General features: G+C 40.5%; 1 protein-coding gene across 1 annotated transcript in view; it reads left to right on the top strand.

Moving 5' to 3' along the window:
• The window catches only part of MYRFL (myelin regulatory factor like), a 46,525-nt gene that overhangs the window by 2,497 nt on the left and 21,021 nt on the right, over positions 1–23,007 (top strand). The window contains exons 2-11 of the mRNA XM_076332831.1: positions 4,931–5,021; positions 9,230–9,297; positions 9,392–9,650; positions 11,169–11,260; positions 13,093–13,240; positions 16,343–16,538; positions 17,729–17,805; positions 19,091–19,201; positions 19,775–19,865; positions 22,758–22,958. Coding sequence (XP_076188946.1) covers positions 4,931–5,021; positions 9,230–9,297; positions 9,392–9,650; positions 11,169–11,260; positions 13,093–13,240; positions 16,343–16,538; positions 17,729–17,805; positions 19,091–19,201; positions 19,775–19,865; positions 22,758–22,958 — 1,334 coding nt within the window. The remainder of the gene's footprint in view (positions 1–4,930; positions 5,022–9,229; positions 9,298–9,391; positions 9,651–11,168; positions 11,261–13,092; positions 13,241–16,342; positions 16,539–17,728; positions 17,806–19,090; positions 19,202–19,774; positions 19,866–22,757; positions 22,959–23,007) is intronic.

Below are 23,007 nucleotides of genomic sequence, written 5' to 3' on the forward strand. Positions count from 1 at the left end.
AGCAAAAAGGATGCTACTTTCCCTGTTGCTTTAGTTCCTTACAGTGCGTATTTGCTTTGACACTCATTAGTAAGACAAACTCACATTTGAAATATTGAGAGGGGACAATCTGAAACAGGATTTTTTTTCCAAGGAAAATGAGATGTTTGTTTTCCTGCCAACCGCTTCTTTCAATAGTCAATAGACCTCTTAGATTAGATATGACTAATTGGATCTGACTGTGGCCTTTTCTCATTCAGGTGAATGGCTTTTCTCTTGCTGTGTGGCTGTTCTGTGAAGTTCTTGTCTTTTTTCCTGTCTCATTTCACTCCCACACTAGAGATTTCATTTTTGATGCAAGTTTTTTCTATGATTTCTGTTGAAATTAGTATTTTTAATTAAAAAAATTGCATTTTTGAATCAGTGACTTTCTATTTGTGAAGGGAAGGTCAGAGCTCCTGATTAGCTCTTGTGCCTGTGTGTCACAGAACAATCTATTCTTGCTGACGTTACCAGTGGGTTGAGAACCTGAATGAAGGCTGACCTTGTTACATCGTTAAATTCAGTCCTCTCTTTTTTTTGTTGTTGGAAGGTACATTGACATGTCTGAAATGTGTGTGTTCAGTCTCAGTGCTCTGTGTGATCTAAAGACGACTCTTGGTGGAATCACCACCTCTCTCGCGCTCCTGCATGGATAACACACAATATAGTTTGGGACTCTTGGTAAATAACCTAAGCCACAGAACACACATGCCAAACACAAAACACTTAAAACCCAAAGGTGTCTCACACCATTTTAAGGATGAGAGACTGAAACAGGAATAAAAGATGAAATGAGAAATTTACAGTATTGATGATTGGATTTGTTTCTCTGGAAAATGTTACTTTGAGGAAAAGCCATCTATCTTGACACAAGCTCACTCCTTACCAGCTGGAGTGTTACAGGTTTTCCTGCTGTTGAATAACCCTAGACTGTGGTGTGTCCTGGCTGGCTGCAGTTCTGCCAGCTACAGCTGTTTTGTCCTTGACCCTTTCCTGTTTGTTGCTGCTGAGTGCCCGAGGTTCGTGTCTGTAGCGCTGCTGGCCCAGCAGCTTTTATAAATGACTCCAGGCCTGTTCCCATCAAAATGAACTGGACTATCTTGAACAGTTTAAGTAGTGACCAGTACTTGGAGTCCTGTAGTATGAAAGGAGTTAATGAACTGTCAGCCCCCTAAGTAAGGCTTACCTTAGTGTAAGCCCATGACGTTCAACTGGACTCATCACTGAGCCTGTATAGTGGAGCTCATAAGGTGTTGAGGCCTGTTTGGCCTCAGTGGTAAAGTATCTTCAGATGAAAATCTGAAGCAGAAAATTCTCGAGCAGAAACATTTCCCTCAAGTTGCAAGGTTTTGTAGCAAACGTTATTAATTTGTCCTTTCAGCAAGCAGGTATCACTGACCGTGTTCTGTGTGCCATTTTTTACATCTAAGCTGTTATTTAAGGGTTGTTGCCTGTGTAGAATAGCTGACGTTTTAATACAGATCTTACTACAAATAGCTGGACTTGGCTGGGAACCTCCTGACATCCTCTTTGAATGTCAGGAAATGGTCAGTTTACTATTTTTAGTTAATACTAAAGTTTGACAGAATATTTTATTGGTTGTGGACTGAATTTATGTTTGCAGAAAGAGCACCCCAGTAGCCTGGTTATTTGGGTACTCCTTTGGAAAGTGATGGCTGTGGCGCAAGCCAAATTTACAACAGCGTGTGACTTTCTCTGAAATAGCTGTGCTGTTAAAGACAAAACTTACTGCAAGGAGTTTCTGGTTCTCTGTCCCTCATCCTTCACTTTGCATTTAGATACTATTGAAAAGGAGGAAACTGATTTAAATGCAGTCATATGTAAGGCACTACATGGAAGTGTTGGGAGAATTAATCGAAGCAGGTAATTCAGGGCTTGAGGCTGATGGTTACAGGAGTGTAGAGTACAGAGTGAAGCTCAGGAGCCAGCTGACGAGAGCCTCATGGCTGGAGGAAAGGAGGAGATGTCTGCCAAAGAGAGAGAGAGAGATGAAGCAAGCAACTGTTAGATTAGGAGGCTGGAGTTTGGACTACTCCTTGGGGGCTTGGGGCTGGGAATAGGGACGGGCTAGGTGAGAACGGACAGGGAAACAGAAGCCAGTGGTAGAACTGACAGGTTTTAGACTTCAGATTGAAGGAGAGGTAACAACAGAATATCAAGCTTATGGAGAAATGGGAAAAATGTAGTCATATGCTGCCTATGACTGCAGTCTCTGTTCTGCAAACAACTGTGTATGAAACCCCAGTCACTGTTTTGGCCTTTCATCTTCATCAGTTTCTTGGGTAGCTGGCAATTCTCTGTGCGGGGACATTCAAGTTGAATGTGTCACCCAGTGCGGACTCTTAGCAGAGACGTCTGGGCACACTGGGGTGTGGAGTGTGGACTGGGAGCAGAGATCCCCGAGTGCAAGCTGATAAAGGCTGCTGACTCCGCATGTCCTCCGGCAGCTCTTGGCCAGGCACGTGGTTCTGCGTGGGAAGCTGTGTGCTCACAGGGGCCTCTCGGCAGGGCTTGTCCCACTACCCACACACAGTTCGCTGCTCTCACAGCCACCTAACATCCAGGTGAGTGACTGGCTTGCATACTACCTGTAACTATTAAGTACTTACTGTGATCAAATGCCTGTGAAATGGAAGCCGCCATTTAAAATAAATTTGTGTATGATCCAACAGCTCCTCCTCTGCTGAAACAGATGCCAGTGCAAGCACATGATGCCACTGACCTGGAAAGTATATTCAGAAAGAAAGAATAAAGTTCTACAGGGCAGCCAAATGTACTGGCTCTTCTGCGCACTTGTATTGTGAACTTTCATTAGCGGTGGCCTATCTTCTTCCTGGTGTGCTTCCTTCTTCTCCCCGCACAGAATTACTTATTCCTTCCTTTTCCTCCTACCCATTTAACTGTTTATGCAAAGTGGAGAGATTAAGAAGGGATGATACATATTGCTGTTGTCATCACTTAGCAACAGAGCCAATCTCTGTACTGTGGGATGCCCATACTAAAGGCCCTGTCCTTGTTTGATTCATAGCTGTACTTCAAAAGAGCTTGTCTTTGACCTTGGTCAAAATAAGGAATTGTTGGTTTTGTGGTACAGGAAAAACACTTTGTATCTGACCTCTGGTCTCACATTAATAACAAAATTATATCATTCTGCATGAGGGCCAGGCAATCTGAACAGGAGGAACGGGTGGGTAAAAGGAGAAGGTGATTGATTCAGTTTCCTGTGGACTATGTTAGCAAAAGGAGAAGTGTTTGACATTCAAGGGCGGATATCCTAAATTCGGACATGAAGATGAAAAGATGAGAATCCAACAAGTTTGAGGAAGGCTGTTGAAGAAAGGCAGGTTCTTTTGTACTCTCAAGCTGGTTTTGCAAAGTACTTTGTTCGCTGCTACTTCAGGACTTTCCATGTTACAGTTTTGCTGAGGCAAGTAAGTGTGCTGCACTTACTGAATCTGTTCTCTGATGTGCGGAGGACAGGTTTGTATACAATGCCAGTATGTTGGGATGCGAGGATCTATCAGCAGCACACCTGCAAGCTGCTATCTCACAGTGAAAGGCAGCTGAAATTAAGCTGCAGTAGTGATAAGCAAATGATGCCTAGATTAATCTGTGATCACAAAGCAATTTAGGAGATGTTTATTAGTAATGTAAATTTATGTATTAAGACAGACACACAAGGGGATTCTTGTGCAAGGTGGTGGAAGTGGATTTTTAGGTGCTGCTTGCAGTTGAGTAATGTCTAAACACTAGATCAAGAAGGAACCATGTCAGAGACGTCAGGAAAAAAAACAGAAGAAATTTTATGATACAGCTTCTTACCATGCACTCGTCTGATGCTAGTACAGTGAGAAGACAGTAAAAGCACCAAAGGCAGTTACTGCTCCTGTGCTCAATGATAGTGGTTAACCTTTTGTGTTCTGTTGTGCAGCTCTGCTGCAGAGCTGAGGCGAAATGGTTGGTGTCAGCCGTTCGGGGCTGAGCCATGCAGCTCTGAATTTATAGGCTAGTCCGTTTTATCTCGTGTAGCAGTGGGACAGAGCCACGCACAGCTCCTGTGCCTCGCTGGAGAGAGCAGTAATTTCAAGGTCCTTATCGTGTTTGCTTTCTGATGGGCCACACCCATATTTATGGAAGTCTTGCTGGAGATGTGGGGAGCCTACAAAGTAGTTCTGTTTGTTTGGGTTTTTTAGAGTGTTCGGTTGACTTTCTACAAAAGTTGTCATGAATTCCGGAGACTTTATAATCATAAAATCTGTTTATAGCCTTCAGTTACCAAGCAACGAAGGACAAAGTACTGAACCTTTCTATTAATTAATACATTTAACATGTTAGTGGGCTTTTTTTGGGGGGAAAATAAAAGGAAGCCACCGATCAAACGTTTCTAAAGCTTTATTTTTGCTTTCTTTAAGCTCATAATGGTGGATTTTTAAACTGTTTCAGAAACTCACTTGCAGTACCAGTGCAGAAAGTGGATCTGCGTGAGACAATGTCTGAACTTTGACCCGATCACCTGTTTTGATCCCAATGTAAGAGAGTATGAAGTTATCTTCAAAACCCCTTTTTCCAGTTGCAGACTGGGCCCTTCATCCTCTTGCTGTGGTAGTTTAGTGAAGCCTTAATGCCATGCATGAACTGGTGTTTGCCTGGTGCTGCTGTGTCATCTTCATGTTCCCCTGCACATCCTCTTTTACTCTGCATTTCCCGTCATCCTTTCTCCCAGAGTGACTAAAGCCAGAAGCGTAACCCATCCGTTACACACGAGACAGGATGGATTTGGTTTTCCTTTGTGTAGGAGAGTGGGCAGCATTACTTAGTCTGAAGTACTGACAACTGCCTCCAAATTCCACTCTCATAATTTCTGTCTTTTTGACATTTTTAATTTTAGGGCAAGATGTCCATGGAGCCTTGGAGAATCCCATGGTGGATACAAGTATGTTGGAAGAATTCATCAGTAGTGATGTAGAGTTTGGAACTTTGTAAGTATTACAGCAACATATACTTCCCCTCCTTAGCAACATCTCTTAAATTGTTTTCATCAGTGCCATGATAAAATCTGAATGCGACAGTCAGAGCTGAAATCTGAGTTTGAAGAGGATTGTGGCTCTCTTGATATTGTTGCTTGAAGCTGTGTAAGAAGACTTGGAAAAATCAATTACAGACAGTAATGGAAATATGGTCGTCTTGTAGTTCAACAGAATGAATGATAATGAAGTCTGGCATAATTCACAACTGTTATGCTAATTGTGGCATTAAATGCAAAGCTGTTATTTTAATATTCCTGTAAGTGCTAGTTTAGTGTTTGTGTACAGAGTGATATAAGTGAGACTAATGTATAACAAATTGAGAGAATGATGTAAACCTCCCAGTTTGAGGGAAGCAGGGCTACTGTTTTCATCCTAATGCTTCATTCAGAACAAACTGTCCATTAATCTCTTCTGAGACTAACTTTAACAGATACAAAGGATATATAATGCAAAGGGTCACAGTCAAGGGTGGAAAGTTATGCAGCACAGATCTATTGAAGACTTCGAACCCAAATCTTTCATCTAGATAACTATCAGATGACTGTTGTTCAATGCAAAATATTATTAGTGGGCTGACACTGGCACTTACCAAGAAGCAGAGCAAGAGGGGATGTTTTAAAAATCAGTAAACACGTGATTTTTCATTCTGGACACACTCAGCAGGACACATATTTACTTACAGTGGGCTAAATAGGCTTCTACCTGCTCTAAATCATGAATAATGAATTGATTCTCTCTCTACCCATGCTATAAAAGAAGAATGAAGAGGTTGTTGTACATAAATATATGTAACCTTTATTTGTAGAGTAACTAAACATGTATCAGGTTAAACAGATTATTGAACTCCTGTCTGACAACTTTAAAATGTTATTATTTTGTTTTTATACACAAAACATAGCAGAAATATAAATGTGTATATATATGCTATTATGTAGCTTACATATGTTAGATATTCTAGTTGCAGTGCTACTAAGTATTTACATGCAAGAAAATAATCTGGAGGCTCAACAGGTTTTTACACTGACACTACAGTAATACTTCATTAATTATGGGATTAAGAAGAACATTTACTGAATCATTAGATCTCTAGAAGTAAAATTATGAAGTATTTGTCTGTACTGCAGACTATTTGTGCATAAACAGAATAGAATCTCAGGAACTTGCCAAAATGTGTCAAAGGAGAAAAATATTAAAAGCCTCTCTCTATATAAAATGCAGATCAACATACTGGCACATGCAATACGGAATGCAGAATGCAATTAAAAGGGTGCTGTTACCACCAAGGTCTTGGGTGCATCTGGAAGTGTCCTAATGTAATAGAAGAACCCTCTGTAGTTCCTTTAAATGGCAGCGAGATGGCATAGGATTTTCTCTCCCTTAAGCTGCTTTGAAAGCACCATCACGAAGGACTGAAAAACTTGAAATAAAATAGGAGACGTGGCAGACCTATGCCCTCAACTGACAGGAGACAGAAGCATAGCCTCTCTGTAGCGGTCTGCTGTTGACTTAGGATGCTCCTATTTTCAATGCAGAAGGAATGAAGTGGTTTTGCTACGTAGTGTGGGAACACCTGCTTGTTGCTGAGAGCTACTCATGGAGTACTTGGCCTAGCTTAAACTATGGTCTAGTTCCAGGTCTCACTCTAAGAGAGTAATCCTTTACACAATGTCTGACAGGAGAAACAGTGCAAGTGTAAAAGCAAAACAAGAATATCACAGGGAGATATAATACAATATAATCAAGCATATGTATCAAAAAGTAAATAATCAAGAACCTTCTTTCAAACCTCAGGCAAGTAAATGGGCTGAGCTGTTAGAAACAAGTTGAGAGCAAGGCTCCTAGTGTCAGCTGCACACAAGGAAACATTCACTTCCTGCCTGAAAATCAGGAGAAAGCTGCACAGTAAAATATGGGCTGGCATGTTCTTGTACAGAGCAGTGTGCCCGAAGTTCTTTAGAAAGGAATTGGGAGGTCATGTTCTCAGAGATTTATGTGTTTGTGTAACAAAAAACATTGAACACTAAAAATCACAGAGCACGCTGAAGTTGTTTGGCTTTCCACAATGACCTCTCTGAGCAGGGGTGTTAAAACATAATTCTCTCCTGCTTGGCTATGGGGTTTGACAAAGAGGTGGCTATGGATCACATGGAATTTCTTGGTTCCCAGCCAGGATTCCTCTGTCATGCCTCCAGTCCCTGGCTCTCATAATGACTGATCGTAACTGCCTCTGCACCTGCTCCCTGTAATGCTCCCACCGGGGGTTTGAAGGTGCTGTGCTATGCTAGGACCTTGCCTCAGCAGGGTGCCAAGGGTGTTCCTCCTGTGCAGTCCTGATTGCCAACAACCCTGAGCTGCTGTGGAGGTGGCCCTGCTTTCCAATTCATAGGATGTGAACTGGGAGATGAGCCTCTTGCTTATGTATCTCTACACAAGGAAAGCAGCCTAGCTCTGCCTGAATTTGGCACGGCACAGTGTTAATCGGCAGGCGTTTTCATGGCAGGTGACGTGGAAGCTGTTGGACGACGGTACTATATGGGGCGTTGCATGGATCTGTACTTCGTGAGCACCCTTTGTCGTGGGCAAGAGAGCCTAGACTCAAGAAATTTTTACTTTGTTACCAATTTAATTTTTAATTTGTTACTCGTGTATTGAGAAAAAGAGAATACAAACAATTAAACACTTAGGGAAACATCCTTCCTTCCCCCCGCCTTTTCGAGGCTCAGTTCAAACCGAGCGCTCCTCCCTCCTCCCCTTGTCGCCGCCGCTCCTCACGCTCGGTCCCTCCCACTGCCGCCGGTGGGGGTAGGGTGGGGGCGCGTAACGGCTTCTCCTTCCGGCTCCTCGCTCCTTACTCATTTTCCTCGGCGCCGGCGTGGGTCGCTCGCGGCCCGCAGTCCCCTCGGGGTGTCCCCGCTCCAGCGCGGCGCACCCCGGAGCCGCAGCCTCAGCAGGAGGGCACCCCTCGGCGTTCGCCGCCTCAGCGGCTCGGCCGCTCTCCCTGGCAGCGGCCGCTCGCTCGCGCTGCTGCGGGAGCTGGGCGCCGCTGATTGGCTGGCGGAGGCTCTGGCGGGCGAGGCGCTGCTGGCGGCGGGGCAGAGCCGGCCGGCACCGGCTGCCGGCAGCTCGTGGCGGTCTCCTGTCAGCGCACCCCGAGGCCCCCGCTGCTCAAGCCCTGCCCTTACGATTTATTCTTTATTCAGGGTTTCAGCAATGCGTCGAGATTCGCCCCGGTGATAAACTCAGGCACAATAAATAATGGGTCAGCAATGGTGTTTGGGTTAAAACATGACTGAATGGCTTGTCGCTGTGAGGAATGAGAGGGTTTTTTGGTTTGTTTTGTTTTTGAAGCTTTTCTTTGAGGTGTCTGTTGGGATGGACCTGTTAGTACTCTTTATTTTCAATTCTTTTGTGATTTAGGCTTAGAAGATATTAATTATTGGTCTCCCACTACACTCTTCCAAATGGAACTGGAATATTTGTGTAGGATTGAAAAGAGTGAGAGTAGCTTGTCACCCATGGAAACCCCAGGTTAAGCTTCCAGATCTTTTTGGTCAGCTTGTAAAAGCTCTTGTTTCAAACCGGGCAAATGTGCTTCCCCACCCGTGCGGCAGCTCCTGCTCCCTGCCGCACTTGGGCTGCCTCTCTGGTGAGTTAGGTGCTAAAATGGGACCTGCTAACATCTGATAGTGGCTGAGAGTGCTTTGGCCAGACTAAGGTCTTAAGAAATTGGCTACAGTTAGTGGACAAAGATGCTACAGATCTTTAACCTATAGTCTAGATCTTTAACCTATAGTCTAGAGAGAACGGGTTTAAAGCCCCTGTGAGCTCCGTGTATTCAGAGTTAGTGGTGTGCCCGGAGGTAACGGAAGAACAGCTCATGGGAAGGAAGGAGGATTGAAGTGAGTGGGTCCTGGAGGGCAAGAGCTAGCAGGGATGGTGCCTCCCTGCATGGGGGAGAGGTGGAGGGCCATAGGAGATGGTCTCACAAAGCACAAGTGACATTGCTCCTGTGAGAAGGGGCAGCAACCACAGTGAGCCGTGCTTCCTGAAGATCCTGGTCAGTAGCCTGGTGGTCCCCCTTCAGCTGCTTTCAGCATTGCCTTGTGGTCATCCTCCATGTCTCCTCCCAGTAGAAATTAAAATCTCTTTTTCATCCCTAGGCAAAGCCAGTTACCAGACTCCCCACCGGACTCTGGATCGGAACCATGTTCTCCGCCACAGCTCCAGAGTAGGTCACATGAATTCTGCCTCTCCCAAGCTTGTAGGAAGGTCTCCAGCTCCTCTTCTTTCTCCTTACTTTCTTGTCTGTTTACTTCTTGCAGCCATGTGGCATGATGCTACGTGGCCCAGTGGGCCGCAGCCTCCGCTCCCATGCCCATCTGCTGTGGCACCCAGCAAGCTTCCCTGCAGGTTCATGGAGACTTACTCTAACCCCAGTGCCAGTGGGCATCCCTGCAACATCCCCCAAGGCTGCTGTGTGAAGACAGAAAATGCTGTGACTCCTTGGAATAATTCTACATCCTCCAGCTGTTTGGGTTTTAATTATTCATATTTTCAGCCAAATGCATCTCAGACTTCTGGGTAAATGATAAAGCTTTTATGCAAAGGATGGGACAGATACAAAAAAAAGTAGAGCTGGTAGAAGACGTGGTTTAAGACTGGTGTAAAATTCCCATGGGTGTAGGGTTTTCCACAGGATGGCAGTGTTTAGACATTTTTGAGACACTTGTGGTTGAGGGTTCTTTAAACATCTTGATTGAAGTTCGGATTGGAAGTAGGAAAGGATTTCAATTTTTAAAACATTATAAGGCTAAAGAGGGATCAACAGGTGCTTCATAACTGGATTATAAAAACATTCAGGCGTTTTGCAATACCTATTGCAGGGATTGGTCCATAAGGATCTTGTAAGTGTTCTGACAAGTGGCATGAGAGAAAAAAAAAAAAAAAAATATTGTCATATCTATGTAAGCAAGTGAAATGGTATTTGTATACCATCTGCCATATTCACCCACCAGCATGTTGTGGATGCTTAATTATTAATGATTTAGTTATTTAAAATACACTGGCTAGTGCAAGCATCCAGCCGTGATACCTAGTAAGAATGAATTGACTGATGCATGCTAGAGAGGGACCTCCCTGGTATGGGGAGAGAAATGTGAATTCATCAGTGTTAGTCCTGGGCTTGCAGATGCTCTGTCCCTGTCTCCTCTTCTGTACAGAGCTCAATTATGTGTTACATGTGTGTGGGGGAAGGAAGCTGTGCCTGTGTTTCTCACTGAAGCTATTTGTGTTCTTTTATTTGTTTGTTTTCCAGTAGAAGGTGCCAGTTAGTCAAAATCACATTATTTTTTGAGGGAATACTTTAGTTATTGGAACTTAAGATACAAAATACTTCTTAATCAAATGTGGAACTTTTGGACAAACCCAGAAAAAGAATAACAATGTGGTGGGTGGGCTTTTCTTCTGCTTGCGGAGAAACCTTAGTTTGAGTACCTACTGGGCCTGACTGAGACCCAGAGTTTGGCTTGTTTTTTCCCCCATCCAGAAGGAATGACCATCTGTCAGGATATTCCAGCTTACATTTTATAATATCAAAACTTTGGAATAAAGTTTTTTCCCTTTGCACAAAGGAGCATGTTTTGAAATCTCAGTTTCTGGGAAAGGGGAAAACTGTTACCCATCAGTTGCCCCTTGAGATCTGTTCATTAACGCATTAGTTTAACTGCTACTAGTATTGTCTGTATAAGAAGGAAAGTGAGTTCATGCTTGGTGGAGTACAATTACTTAAGATAAAGCTGTGTTTTTAATGCAAATGTCAGGAGACAATAAAACCGTGCCACATACGCACTGTGTAAATTTTTAAAAAGAGATCAACTTCTCTATTCATATGAAATAAAAAGATAAACTAATTTATGTTTTGGAAGGAAAAATTGCATAATTCAGTTTTAAAAAGCCAACAGCAATCTCCTCTCCCCAGCAAGTCAGAATTTGGGTGACAATACAATTAGAATGGGATACCTGGGTATTCTCTTGTTATGATTCTGTAATATCTGTATTTATACTTATAAATGACTAATGTAACGTGTATTTTTAAAAAAGTATTTCTGCAGTGTCAGGCAAAAAAAGGAAGCTCTCACAATTACTGGGAGATGCCACTGATTCTCCAGTTCAGTCTCGGGACTCCAGACAAGGTAAGCAACCGTGCGAAGATGAAATTTAATGTTTCATACTGTAGACAAGTAAATATTTTAAGAGCACAGCTCCTGCTGGCTCTGAAAAGGTAGCTGTATTAACAGTCTGTACTCCACTACCAGGTTTGGAGGAATTTACCTTTTCAGTGTTTTTGAAAACCAGGACCTATTTATATTTGTCGAAGAGAGAAGCGTTAGAGGTTCGTGTTTCCTGAGGACTCTCTGGACAAAACATTCTGCCCTTTTCCATGTGTGAGCCTGCAGTACACAGATGATACTATACTCTGCTGACTTTGCTTGGCACTAAATTGACTGGGCAAATAAACCATCTTGGGTCAGCTTAACAGGGAATTAATGTGGTGGATGAGCAAACAGATTGCAATTTCCCTTTATCATCTCAACTCTGTATTTTTTCTACAAAGTGTATCCATGCACAAGCTTGGTAAAAGCTGTGTGCTTTTCCCCACCCCTTCCCCAAATTAATTTAATTCATTGTTTTATCAAGATAAAAATGCTAAGCTTATACTAATTGATACAAAAAAGGTTATCGGGCAAGTACAGAAATGGATCAGCTTCTGTGAAGCGTGAGGCTCTTTGCGAATGAACAGTTTGTAATGAACAGTTTATCTGAGGAATTTCACCCTTGTCTGTTAGTGGAAAACCTGAGAGTTGCTTGTTATTTCTTCGGAGTAAGTTATTCTTCAGCATTAAATCAATCTTTTAGAACGCTTTTAATGAGTAGCAACTGGATTTAGTAGATTACTTTTCCTTTGGTATCTTTTATTTGATCAGTGTTGCTTGATTGTGACTAGTCCTCTAAGTCTACCTCTGCTGGAAAGAGAAGATGAGCAGACGCTTCTGTATCTAAAATTGCTATTGCTGGTTTTAATACTTAAAGGCACAGCTTTGAAATACGCTTTCCTTGGGAGTCACTGTTAATAAAATCTTACTGACGCACGTGCTATAGGAAAAAGAACACAGCCATTGGTAAAAATGGCATGGGGATCGTTTAGAAATGAGGTGTGAATTTCTTTACTGTGGGGGTTTTTTTATATTTTCACTCTGCTGTATGTCAGAAGTGGGGAATTGCAAATGCAGCTTGGGCCTGAAATGATTCTGTAGGCTCTGTCTTACTGTGCTGCCACTGGCAGTGGACGGATCTTAGCTTATATGCTCAATGACTTATTTTCTCCTGTCCTTACTGCACTCCGTTTATCTGTCTCTCTTATCACATTCTCCTCTGTCTTCATAAAATGTATAATATCTCAGAGAATTATGGTTGACCCTGTCTATCTCAGAATGCTGTAATGTATAGTCAGAAAGCATTAACCAGTCAAGCAGATGTAGTGGTGAATGTGCTTGCTATTGGAAAACTCTGCCTCCTGCTCTGGGACGAAGTACCTGTTGCAGTGAGTTGGAGTATATTCAGTTTAAACCTGTAGTAGAGAGAATGGGAAACATATGTAATTATTTTGTGTAATTGCTTCTTGCAGTGTTGCAGATGTACAGTAAAATGCTTAGCTTTCCTTCCCCCCCCCCAAAAAAAAAAAAAAAAGGAAACTAGCCATCCTTTTGGAGAGAATAAAAATAGGACGTGTTACTTGTGTAATATTTTGCAAATCAGGAAGGCTGAAAAATTTATTTTCTAGGGCAAGGGAATATAACACAATCTTTTGGAATAACTGCAAAGGACAATCAGATTTAAATATATATGCAGTATATTTGTGCTTTATATGTATGTGTAGATATGTAAATATATTTATAAAAATGTTTATGCAGGATTTTTGGCTAGTCACAAAAGTAATAACTGAATTTTCACTATCTCTCTACAGCAACTGTTAAGGACTGTGCTGCTGAAGTGCAAGAATATGACAGTGATGGACAGAATGCAGCTTTGGAAAAATGCTGTCAAGCTCTAACATGGCAACCATATCAAACTTCTCAGTGGAACAGCTTATTTAACTCTAATTATGAAAAACTGTAAGCACTGATGTTTGCACTTGGAAAACGTGGTTTCTTGGGGTATTTTGCTGGTATTGTAGTTTTGTAGGAATAAATGATACATTTGGCATCCCTTGTTCTTACTGAAAATAAGACTGGAGAAGGAGGTGTAGCAGGCATGATGGAATATGAACCTGCAGATGTATCAGATAAGCAGAACTTTAAACACTGGTTGAAATTCATGCCAGGTTTTCTGATTTCCCTTCGAGGATCTAGGGGCAAAAGAAAAATGAGTTTAACTTAAAATACCTTTAATTTTTGTTTATTTTGTCAAGCACATTGGGGCAAGTAATTATGTATGATGTGCAACTGTATAGCCAAAGATTTAGCATTTTCCTGTATAAATCAGAACTGTAAATCCTTTTTTTTGGCCACATGATCTGGGAAAGGTCATTCCAAGTTCACTTCACATCCCTGGTTTTCTCCATTCTAGTATTTAGTGAATCATTCCTTTTAACAAAAACCCTTCTACAGTGTCTGGTCAGTTCGCCAGGATTGGTGTAAACAATTTGTCACTGTCTCCACAGGACTTAAATAGCATAGTGAATTTTAATGTTCCTCTAGCCCAACCTGCCTAAAGCACTTGTGGGAGTTTGGAGTGTATCAGTGTCATTGCTGGACACTGACGTTCCCTGTTTGTGCACAGCGTGATAGGGGCAATACACATCTTACTGTGTCCCACACAACCCTTCTCCTAGGGTATTGACATGACAAGAGAGCAGACAGCTCAGTGTTCACACCTTTCTACTCCTTGGGAGCTGGATGGGCCAAGAAACCTCCAGCTGTGTTTGTGATGTGAATTGTCACTCTAAATGAAAGTGGCTTCCAACTCCTGTTATGCTTTCAGTCAACGACTACATTAGAGCTGTGAGCTGATGTTGGGAGATTGCTCTCCTGCCGCTACCCAATTACTTGTTGGTTCCCATACACTTAAAATTGAAGTTCCAGACTTACATTTCTTGGTGGCTTGTCTCAACAAAGACAATGTGATGCTGAGCGTTAGAGCTTCCAAATACATGTACCGTTACCATTACTGTGGAAGGGGATTGAGATATTATTTGCAGAGGAAGTCAGCGTTACTTTTAAGCGAGGTCAATGGCAGTGCCTTTGTTCCAGGATGCACTGTAATTACGGCACAGTGCACAGATTTTCTGAGTAGTGATCCTGTATTCTGTTAGCCTCAAAAGAGTCACGTGCTTATCACTGCTCAGTGTAGATTGATTGGTCCTGTACCTTGAAATTGTTGTGCCCACTTTAAGGGCATTTCTAAGGTTAATTATTATTTTCCATTTTATTCATCCAGTATTTTAACCTTTTGATTATTTCATTTTAACAACAAAATGCTGTTAGCTGAGGTAGATTCATTAGAGAAGATTACTCTGCCATTAATTATGCCCTGCATCGTGTCTGCTTGGCACTTTCTTAGCCCCTTGCCCCATTACTATGGTGACTGGTGGGACTCTATTCCAAAGATGTTGTCTGAAGACTCAAATTCTGAATAGAAAGAGGAATTTGAAGTGTATTTCTAGTAGGCATGCTTGTGTGACAGGGATATCCCTTGCTACCTAAAAGTTCTTCCAAGTTTTGCTGTACTGCTTGGTAAGACTGACCATTCTTTGTATGATCAGATCAAAATATGTATTTGCTCTTAGTTACTGTAAATGGTGTCCTCAGAAAATGATAAACAAGAAATTCCTCTTTGGGAGTCATTGTTCCGAACAATTCAACTTGGAGAAATGGAAATTTGTACTTTCGCTTCTCAATCTGCTTGTCTGCATGTAAGCAAATACTCTGAAATTGCTTTAAGGATATCGGCTAATGAACTTGCTTCACACCTAAATCTGAAAAACGACTCCTTCCCCTACTATGAAATAGACACATTTCGTACATAAATAAAAAGAACTACCAGTTGTAGGAAGAAACTGAAGAAGCTTTGCTTCTTTAATAATGCTGGTTTGAGGAGATGGTAGACACTTCATTATAATTTTAAATATGAATTAACATATGACTTGGTAGTTTTGAAGTAGTTACAGAGTCATTTTCTCTTTATTCCCTGTCCCAGATAATCGGTGATTGTTTGAAAGGGGCCTTTCGTTCATAATTTATAAAAAGAAAATAAGGTCTGTACATTTCTTGTAAAGTCTGTACATTTTGATTTTTCCAACTAATAATGTGCAAACGAATGGATGAGTTCTGAAAAGCCATCTTCAGTAACTGTGTTAATGGGAGGTTCTCTGTAGCATCAGACGAGATCATCATTATCAAACTTTCATTAGCAAGAAAAGCCAATGCCCATATAAGAGAACCATGTAGTCCTATTATTTCAGAATTATCCATCACTTAAATGAGAGGACTGGAACCATTGTTGGGATGGTGAGTTCACTGGCTCTTTTAGAAAGATCTTTTGATACCTTTCCTTGTTTGCTGTGAATCATAAGGACAGAATACTCTTCTCTTTGGGTGACAGATTAGCCCTTTGAATAAATAGAATAGGGTTTCCTTAGTTGGGGTAGGATGGACAACGTTATAAAGGAGAGTTCTATAGTCATCTGGCCAGAGGGTCAGTATCGATAGCTTTTCATTTAGCCTGAGTAAAGCCTTATTTGAATCCCAGCAGCTTCTGCAGAAGCACTTGGTGTGGGAATTTGGGAACAAAATAGGGAGTCTTGCTGGCTCATTAGCACGTTGTTGTCTGCAGCACTAGTTCAGCTCTGTTGTTTATAGCAATGTTATAATGAGTGCTTGAATACACTAAAAGGTTTGGTTGTGCTTTTAGGTGAACAGAGTTCCTTTATACCAGATCTGAAAGTGAGGATTTTGCAAGCTTCTCCACCTCTGGTTTCCAAACATTTCATGTGTCAGACGAGAATTAGAGTACACTTTATATGCATTTTCATTTTTACACCTCTAAGAGGCTAAGAAGAAAATACTGGTAGAACTGGTGATTGCAAAGATGTATTTTGGCTCCCATTTTATCAGTAAAAACTCAGATGGGTTTTCAGACCACATAAAAAATAGGAACTCAAGATGTCACTCAAATATGCCTGTACTTAAAGTTGCTATTCTTTCTTGTTTTTGTAGACCCGCTGTAGGATATCACATTGTCACAGACAAAGGATTTAATTTTTCAACAACAGATGATGCCTTTGTGTGCCAGAAGAAGAATCATTTCCAAATCACAGTCCATATTGGAATCACTGGACATCCAAAATATGTCAAAACTCAGCTGGGGGGGAAACCAATAGAAAAGTTTTACTTGAAAGCTTTTGGAATAAAGGCAAGTATTTCTCCTCTTTGTGATTATTACTTTTAATAAATTAGTATGTGATTATCCATAGAATAAGGTAAATAATTGAAATGAACTCTTTTCTTAGTCATTTTTGACCAAGAACTGACAAAAGAGAACTCTTAAGTTACTGGTGACTTCCGTGTGGAACTCTTTTGGAAAAAAGTGACATTTAATGGATGCTTGTGCTGATATATGCTGAGAGACGTCATGTTTGCCTGTTTGCCATAGTTTCACTGACTTCCTTCTCTTTGGCTGAAATTTTGTTCCCTCTGTGGGCAGTGCAGGAGCGTCATCTGGTGTGTAGGTGGCCAGTCTACCCATTGGTCGAAAAGATGCGTTGTAAACAACAATTCACAAAGCAAAGAAAAAGGATCAAATCTGTTTTTCCTGAACAGCGCACATGTAGAAAACCAACAAAAATTCCCCATTTCTTCTTGCCAGGCTTTCCGTTTTCATTTTAAGAACCAAATTCTTTCGAGCCAATATGGGTCCACAAGCTTGCATATACAGAAGTAGTAAGAAATGTTAATCTTTTTGGAAGATTTTACCAGGTTTTTTACTTACTACCAAAACTGGTTAATTGATTTAAGTGATTTAAAAAATCCATGTAGCTGTTTTACAAGGCAGTTACTACCAGTTTTGCTTAATGCATTCTAATGCAGAAGAAATCAGTGAATATTACTGTCATCTGTTCCCATCTGAAGCAAAGTGCTGCTTGGTACCATTCCAGAAAGGTACAGAAATTTACATTAAAATAACTTATGGAACTACTTGGCATAGGTTCAGTTCTCATGTTAAATATCTTTTATACATTTATATTAATATAAATGTATAAAATATATAAATTATATATATTAACATTTATACTTTGGGATAGGATGAGCCAGTAACAGTCTAGATTCAGAAAGCAGTTTTTCTGTCGCAAATTAATGCGTGACTTTTCCTTTTTTCCCCCTTTCAAATTATGTCCACAGAATGATTTGGGGCTTCAGACTAGCTGGAACACAGGTGTCAATTGATCAGGAGTCAATTCCCATGTTATTTTCTATAGAGTTCCATGAGAAATGAGAGAGATTTCACTGTTTCAAACACAATTTGCCTATTAATTTCTGTTGCAAATTTTATGTGTTTGAAATTTAATATTCTTGTTATTTTTGAAAATTCTTTTTTCTTTATAGGTGGAAGCTCCAAATCAAACAATTGCTATTGAACAGTCTCAGTCAGATCGAAGCAAAAAAACTTTCCATCCTGTTAAGTAAGAATTTTGAGAAATTTATTCCATTTTATTTCAATACTTGATTGGTCAGAAATGTGAAGTAGTTGTTTCTTGGAAACTTATAGTAGCTCTAAGCCGGTCTTCTGATCTTTGTCCAGATTCCATTCCGCGTGTGTGCATAGAATCACAGTAGTAATATATACCTGGTCTCCCTTCATTAAGGAAAATTTTCAGCAGCTTTACAAATGTGTTAAGTATGCCTATCCAAAATGTTTATATTCAGCTGGCAACACTGTTGTATGAGCTGTATGGCAGATGCATTTCCCATCTTAAGAAATGTCAGTAATGTTCCTGTTCTACGTGGGCATGAGATGTATTTGCAGTGCTTTTAAGGGGGAGCGCCCCTGCTAGAAACATACATGCAGCTTCTCCCTGGAACTCTCTGCCATTCTTCTGCATCTTAACTCACTGACAGAATCAATGTTTGTTCTTCTGGCATAAGTGTCTTCTGTTGGAGCTGTTCTGTTCTCTATAAATAATTAAAGAAGCCTTAAAACAGAAAAAGATAAGACAGTGTCAAGTTTGACAGGACAGTGCTGGAATAAAGGCTGCAATATATAATCTGCAAAAATTAGCTTTGAGCTTGGAAGGAGAGCTCAATTTTCACTTAATTACCTCTATCATGGCATTTTTCTTCCTTTTGCATACTGAAGAATAGATTCTTGGTGTAAATTGTTTCATGGGTGCTGATGGTGTAGTTTTCATTTATACCAGATGAGAACACAGTCAATGGACTGTTGTTTTCTCCATGCAAACTCTTTATTCATATTATTTATCACTGACAGGAGCAGTGCCACTATGTATTTGAGACATAGGTCTGTATTTTGTACTTCCAGACATAAAAATTAGGTGCAGGTGAAAAAAGGGGCAAGCAGTAAAATTTATTTATTTTAATGTGGAAACTCAGATCCAATAATAAGCAATGTTACCCTTGGCAATCAACAAATACCCATCATATGGAACACATACGGTTTTATTATGTTCAAGACCGTGTACAAACAGACCAAGAAACACAAGACTCCTATTACTAAGAACAGTTTCCCACTGCTGGTGCTTTATCCTGTTTGTTTATCTCCTTGACATAGTCACTGTGTTTTTAATGCATTTTTATAAACCAGGGTTACTGCATTTTTACTGGGGTTCCTCTGTTTTTTCATTTGTCAGCTTTTCTCAAAACTATATTAATGAGTTTGAGGAAATCTGGCTTGAGCCAGGTAGATCTCAATTGCCTATTTCCCTGATCTTGTTTTCTTTTCTATTTTAGAGTTGATCTGCCAGGGGACCAGATAACTAAAGTAACACTGGGAAGGTTGCATTTCAGTGAAACAACAGCAAATAATATGAGAAAAAAGGGGAAACCTAATCCTGACCAGAGGTATTGCTGTAGCTAGTTGGCCTGTGTGTGTGAAGTGGAAAAGAGGTGGTCTACTTTAGAATGGAGCTGATGTTTGTGAAAAATCTCAGCATTGCCAAATCCTGTGATTTTTTTAATTTCAAATTCTGTGATAGTTGGTATGCTTAAAGGCCTCCTCTAGAGTCACAGGATGATGTGAGAATAAAAGAAAGTATCTCATCCTTGTGGTTAGAGATTGTTTCAGGAAATCACAGCCAGAATGTTGGCTGACAAAATCAGGCAGCCAAAAAACCAAATGATGATCATTTTCTTCTGGGGAAGGAAGGGTCTTCATCTTTGAGTCTTCATTACTTAAATTTGTCAAAATTACTGTAATCTTTGTTCATTTTCAGTGATTGTGGGGCTTGAAAGAGCGTATTACTTGAGAGCGAAGGAAATATTTTTTCTTTCATATTGTAACATAAATATATTTAAAAAATGTTCTGGCTATCTTTTTATGAATCAGTAACAGCAGTTGCATTTAAAACATTTTATTTTTTTCTGTGAGAAGACATTACTTCAATTATTATCTTGATTAAATCAATTTCAAATTAGATACTTCATGCTGGTGGTTGGACTGTATGCTGTCTCTCAGGATGAATTCTATCTACTGTCTGCAAATGTCTCTGAAAAGATCATTGTGAGGGTAGGTAGAAATTTATATTGCTTTCATGTGAAACGTATTTACAAAACTGTTTTGATATTCATAGGAGACTACGGGGGGGTAATTCTTGGGCATAAAAATGACCATTGAATCAAAAAGATTGAGGAAAAAAGATTACGGTTGCATATTATATGAATATATGAATATGTTGTTATCTTTTAATTATCGGCATTTTAAAATGTTAAAAGCAGAGCTATAGAAGAATTTAAAAAGAAAGCTTGTTGTGAATTCCAATACAAAATACATTGACTTTTCCAGATTGTTTTTTCTTTGAGGTGAAACAATTTCCGGCACTTGACAGGAAATGGTAAATGCTTTGTAAATGGTAAATGACTTGGTAAATGCTTTCATTGGCTAGATGCTTCATTTTCAAAGGAGGATGAGAATGAAAAAAAATGCAAGGGAAGAAGGTCAAGCAGCTCTAGGAAGATTAAGACCCATAGCTGCCCCTTTCCAGTGTGTTTCCAGAGTGTCCCAGCTCTTAATTTGGTGGTTGTAATATAGGTTTCAAAACAGAAAAAGGAAGAATTGGTCTCTCTTCCTCATGACCGTTACTTTTCAGTCCTCTGATCCACATAAAGCTTTCCTTTTAGTACTCAGCTTTAGCCTATAGAGTTAGACTTAGAAGAGAGGAAAAATCCCAGAGCTCTATTGTAACAGGAGCTATGGAGGGTTAGGGTTAGGAGAGAGAGAAAGTGCAGAGCCCCAGCATGAGTGGGGTTGCAAGGGGACTGCCAAGGAAAGGTGGGGGCTGCCAAAAGCTTTCAGTCCTGGTCCCTTTTTCACGTGACCAATAGCTGGTGGTTAACATCTGAACTGGGTGTAGTCTAGGGTTATGGTTATTTCTAGGGTGAAGATTATGCTTAGGGCTTAGAAAGATGGGAAATGCATAGGTGCCATGTGGTGGGGCTGCAAAGGATGGTGAGGGCTTCTGGAAGACTGCAGTCCAGTGAACTTTTTCGTGTGGGCCAATTGAGGAGCTGCTTCTTTTTTGCATGGAGTATTTCTAGTCCTTGGCTTACGGTGAGGAATAGGCTTAGTATTTTGTTTTAGAGTCAAATAAGACCAAGAGCTCTAGTGTATTAAGCGGGACTGGGAAGCAGCTCCTAAAGATAGGTGAGGGCTGTCTAAAGCTTTTAGTCCTGGCATCATTTTTTGTAGGCCATTGCTTGGGTCCTTTTTGGTGGCACATCGTCTGCCTAGGCTTATGATTACAGCCTGGTTTAGCATTCGGGTTTGGAGAGAGCAAAAATGCAAATCCCCAGTATGTGTGGTGTTGCACAGGGGTTTCCAAAGGAAGATGAGGGCTTTCAGACGGTTTCGGTCCTGGCTCCTTTTTCGTATGGGCCATTACTTTCTGTCTTCTTGTGCCATAAAGCGTCTTCCTGCAGTTACAGTTAGGTTTTTGGAGGGCAATATGGCTGAGAGCTCCTTTCTGGGTGGAGCTGTGAAAGGGCTTTGAAAGCAATGTTTGGAGTTCAGTAGTTTTCTGCCCTGCTGAGAAGTTTCATCATCCTGGCCGTTGCTGTGGGTTCTTTCATTTCAGGACGCTGAAGCATTGTGTTTGTGTCATTCCTGCATAGTTAGTTCTTTTCCTCTTTTGTCCATTAATTTCTACAATACTGTGTTCGTTGAATTTCTCTTTCTGCATCTAGCAGTGTTACAAATATAATCTCTTTACTAATTTGGGAAAGCTGTTGAATTTTCACATTTGACTCATCCTTGGGATTATTTTTACCTTATAAGATAAATATTTTTATGTAAGATTTAGAAATTTGCATTTTTCTACCATTTTTAATGTTAGATTCTTTTGAAATTTCAGTGAAGAGAGCTCTTTCGATGTGTGTGAGACAGTTTTTTAATAGGAATCCAGGGAATGAGATTTTGCAAACCTGGCCACTATTCCAGACAAAGAAAAAAGAAGGCAGAAAAAGAGAAGGATTAAGAGGCTGTGATTTGAAGTGGTGAAAATATCAACAGGAAAGCTGAAAAGGAAAAAAAAGTCATTTTCCAGATGTCTGACGGGGTTTCAGTGGCAGGGTACAGTGAGCCAGCCACTGGCTACCTTAAAGTGGCAAAGCTGTGCAAATGCACCGTGAGAGAAAGCAACTCACGTTCTGGCCCTTTATACACTCAAACATAACATAACAAAACTACCAGCTGAGTAGTGGTTATCAGGCATATCAGATCATGCTCTAATTGTGGCAAACGGTGATAGGTGCTCAGCACCACGCCCTGTAGATGGCAAAGCCTTGTGAAAGCCTGGCTTCTTTAAATGAGTGCGAACTTTTTATAGTGATCATACTTTTGTTCAGACTCAAATTTTAAAGCCTGAATTCAAAGTTAAAAAAAAAAAACAAAACCAAAATTAATTACTGAAATCAAATGCCTTTTCTAATTATACACACTCTGTTGTTTTTTTGGTGTTCTTTAAAAGACCCTGTTTCCTTGACATGAAATTTCTGAGTTAATTTTAAACATCACAGAGGATTTTATGAACCACATGTGTTTAATCTTTGCCTTGTTTGCTCTTTTCTGATTTCCAGCCTCAGCTAAAATTTGCTGGTAAATAAATGGTTATGTGGCATAATGTCAAAGTTAAAATTTGGAAAGCTTTGGACATTGATAATTTAGCTTAAGGTGATAATAAAGTAGAATTCAAGGGAAAAAGCAATGAGGCCGATGCTGTATGAGTAGAAACACTTACTTAGAAGTGACTCCACTCTGTTTTTTTCTGTTGGTGTGTTAGAAAAGCTCTTGAATACAATTTTAATATTAAAGATTTGGCATTTCATTTTCCCTGAATTCCTGATGGAATAAGCAATAGTACATCTATGTTATACTATATCTTTAAACATAATTTTTTTCTTCCAGGCATCTAACCCAGGGCAGTTTGAGAATGACAGTGATGTACTGTGGCAGCGAGGACATGTTCCAGAGACGATAGTCTATCATGGTCGAGTAGGAATTAACACAGATGCACCAGATGAAGCACTGGTTGTCTGCGGAAATGCAAAAGTTATGGGCAGAATCATGCACCCATCTGACAGCCGAGCAAAACAGAATATCCGGGAGGTGAGGGCGGGGGAGTATTTAGAGCATCTATGTTTGCGCCACAGCACGT

The sequence above is a fragment of the Aptenodytes patagonicus genome, chromosome 1, assembly GCF_965638725.1.
Source record: "Aptenodytes patagonicus chromosome 1, bAptPat1.pri.cur, whole genome shotgun sequence".
Lineage (NCBI taxonomy): Eukaryota > Metazoa > Chordata > Aves > Sphenisciformes > Spheniscidae > Aptenodytes > Aptenodytes patagonicus.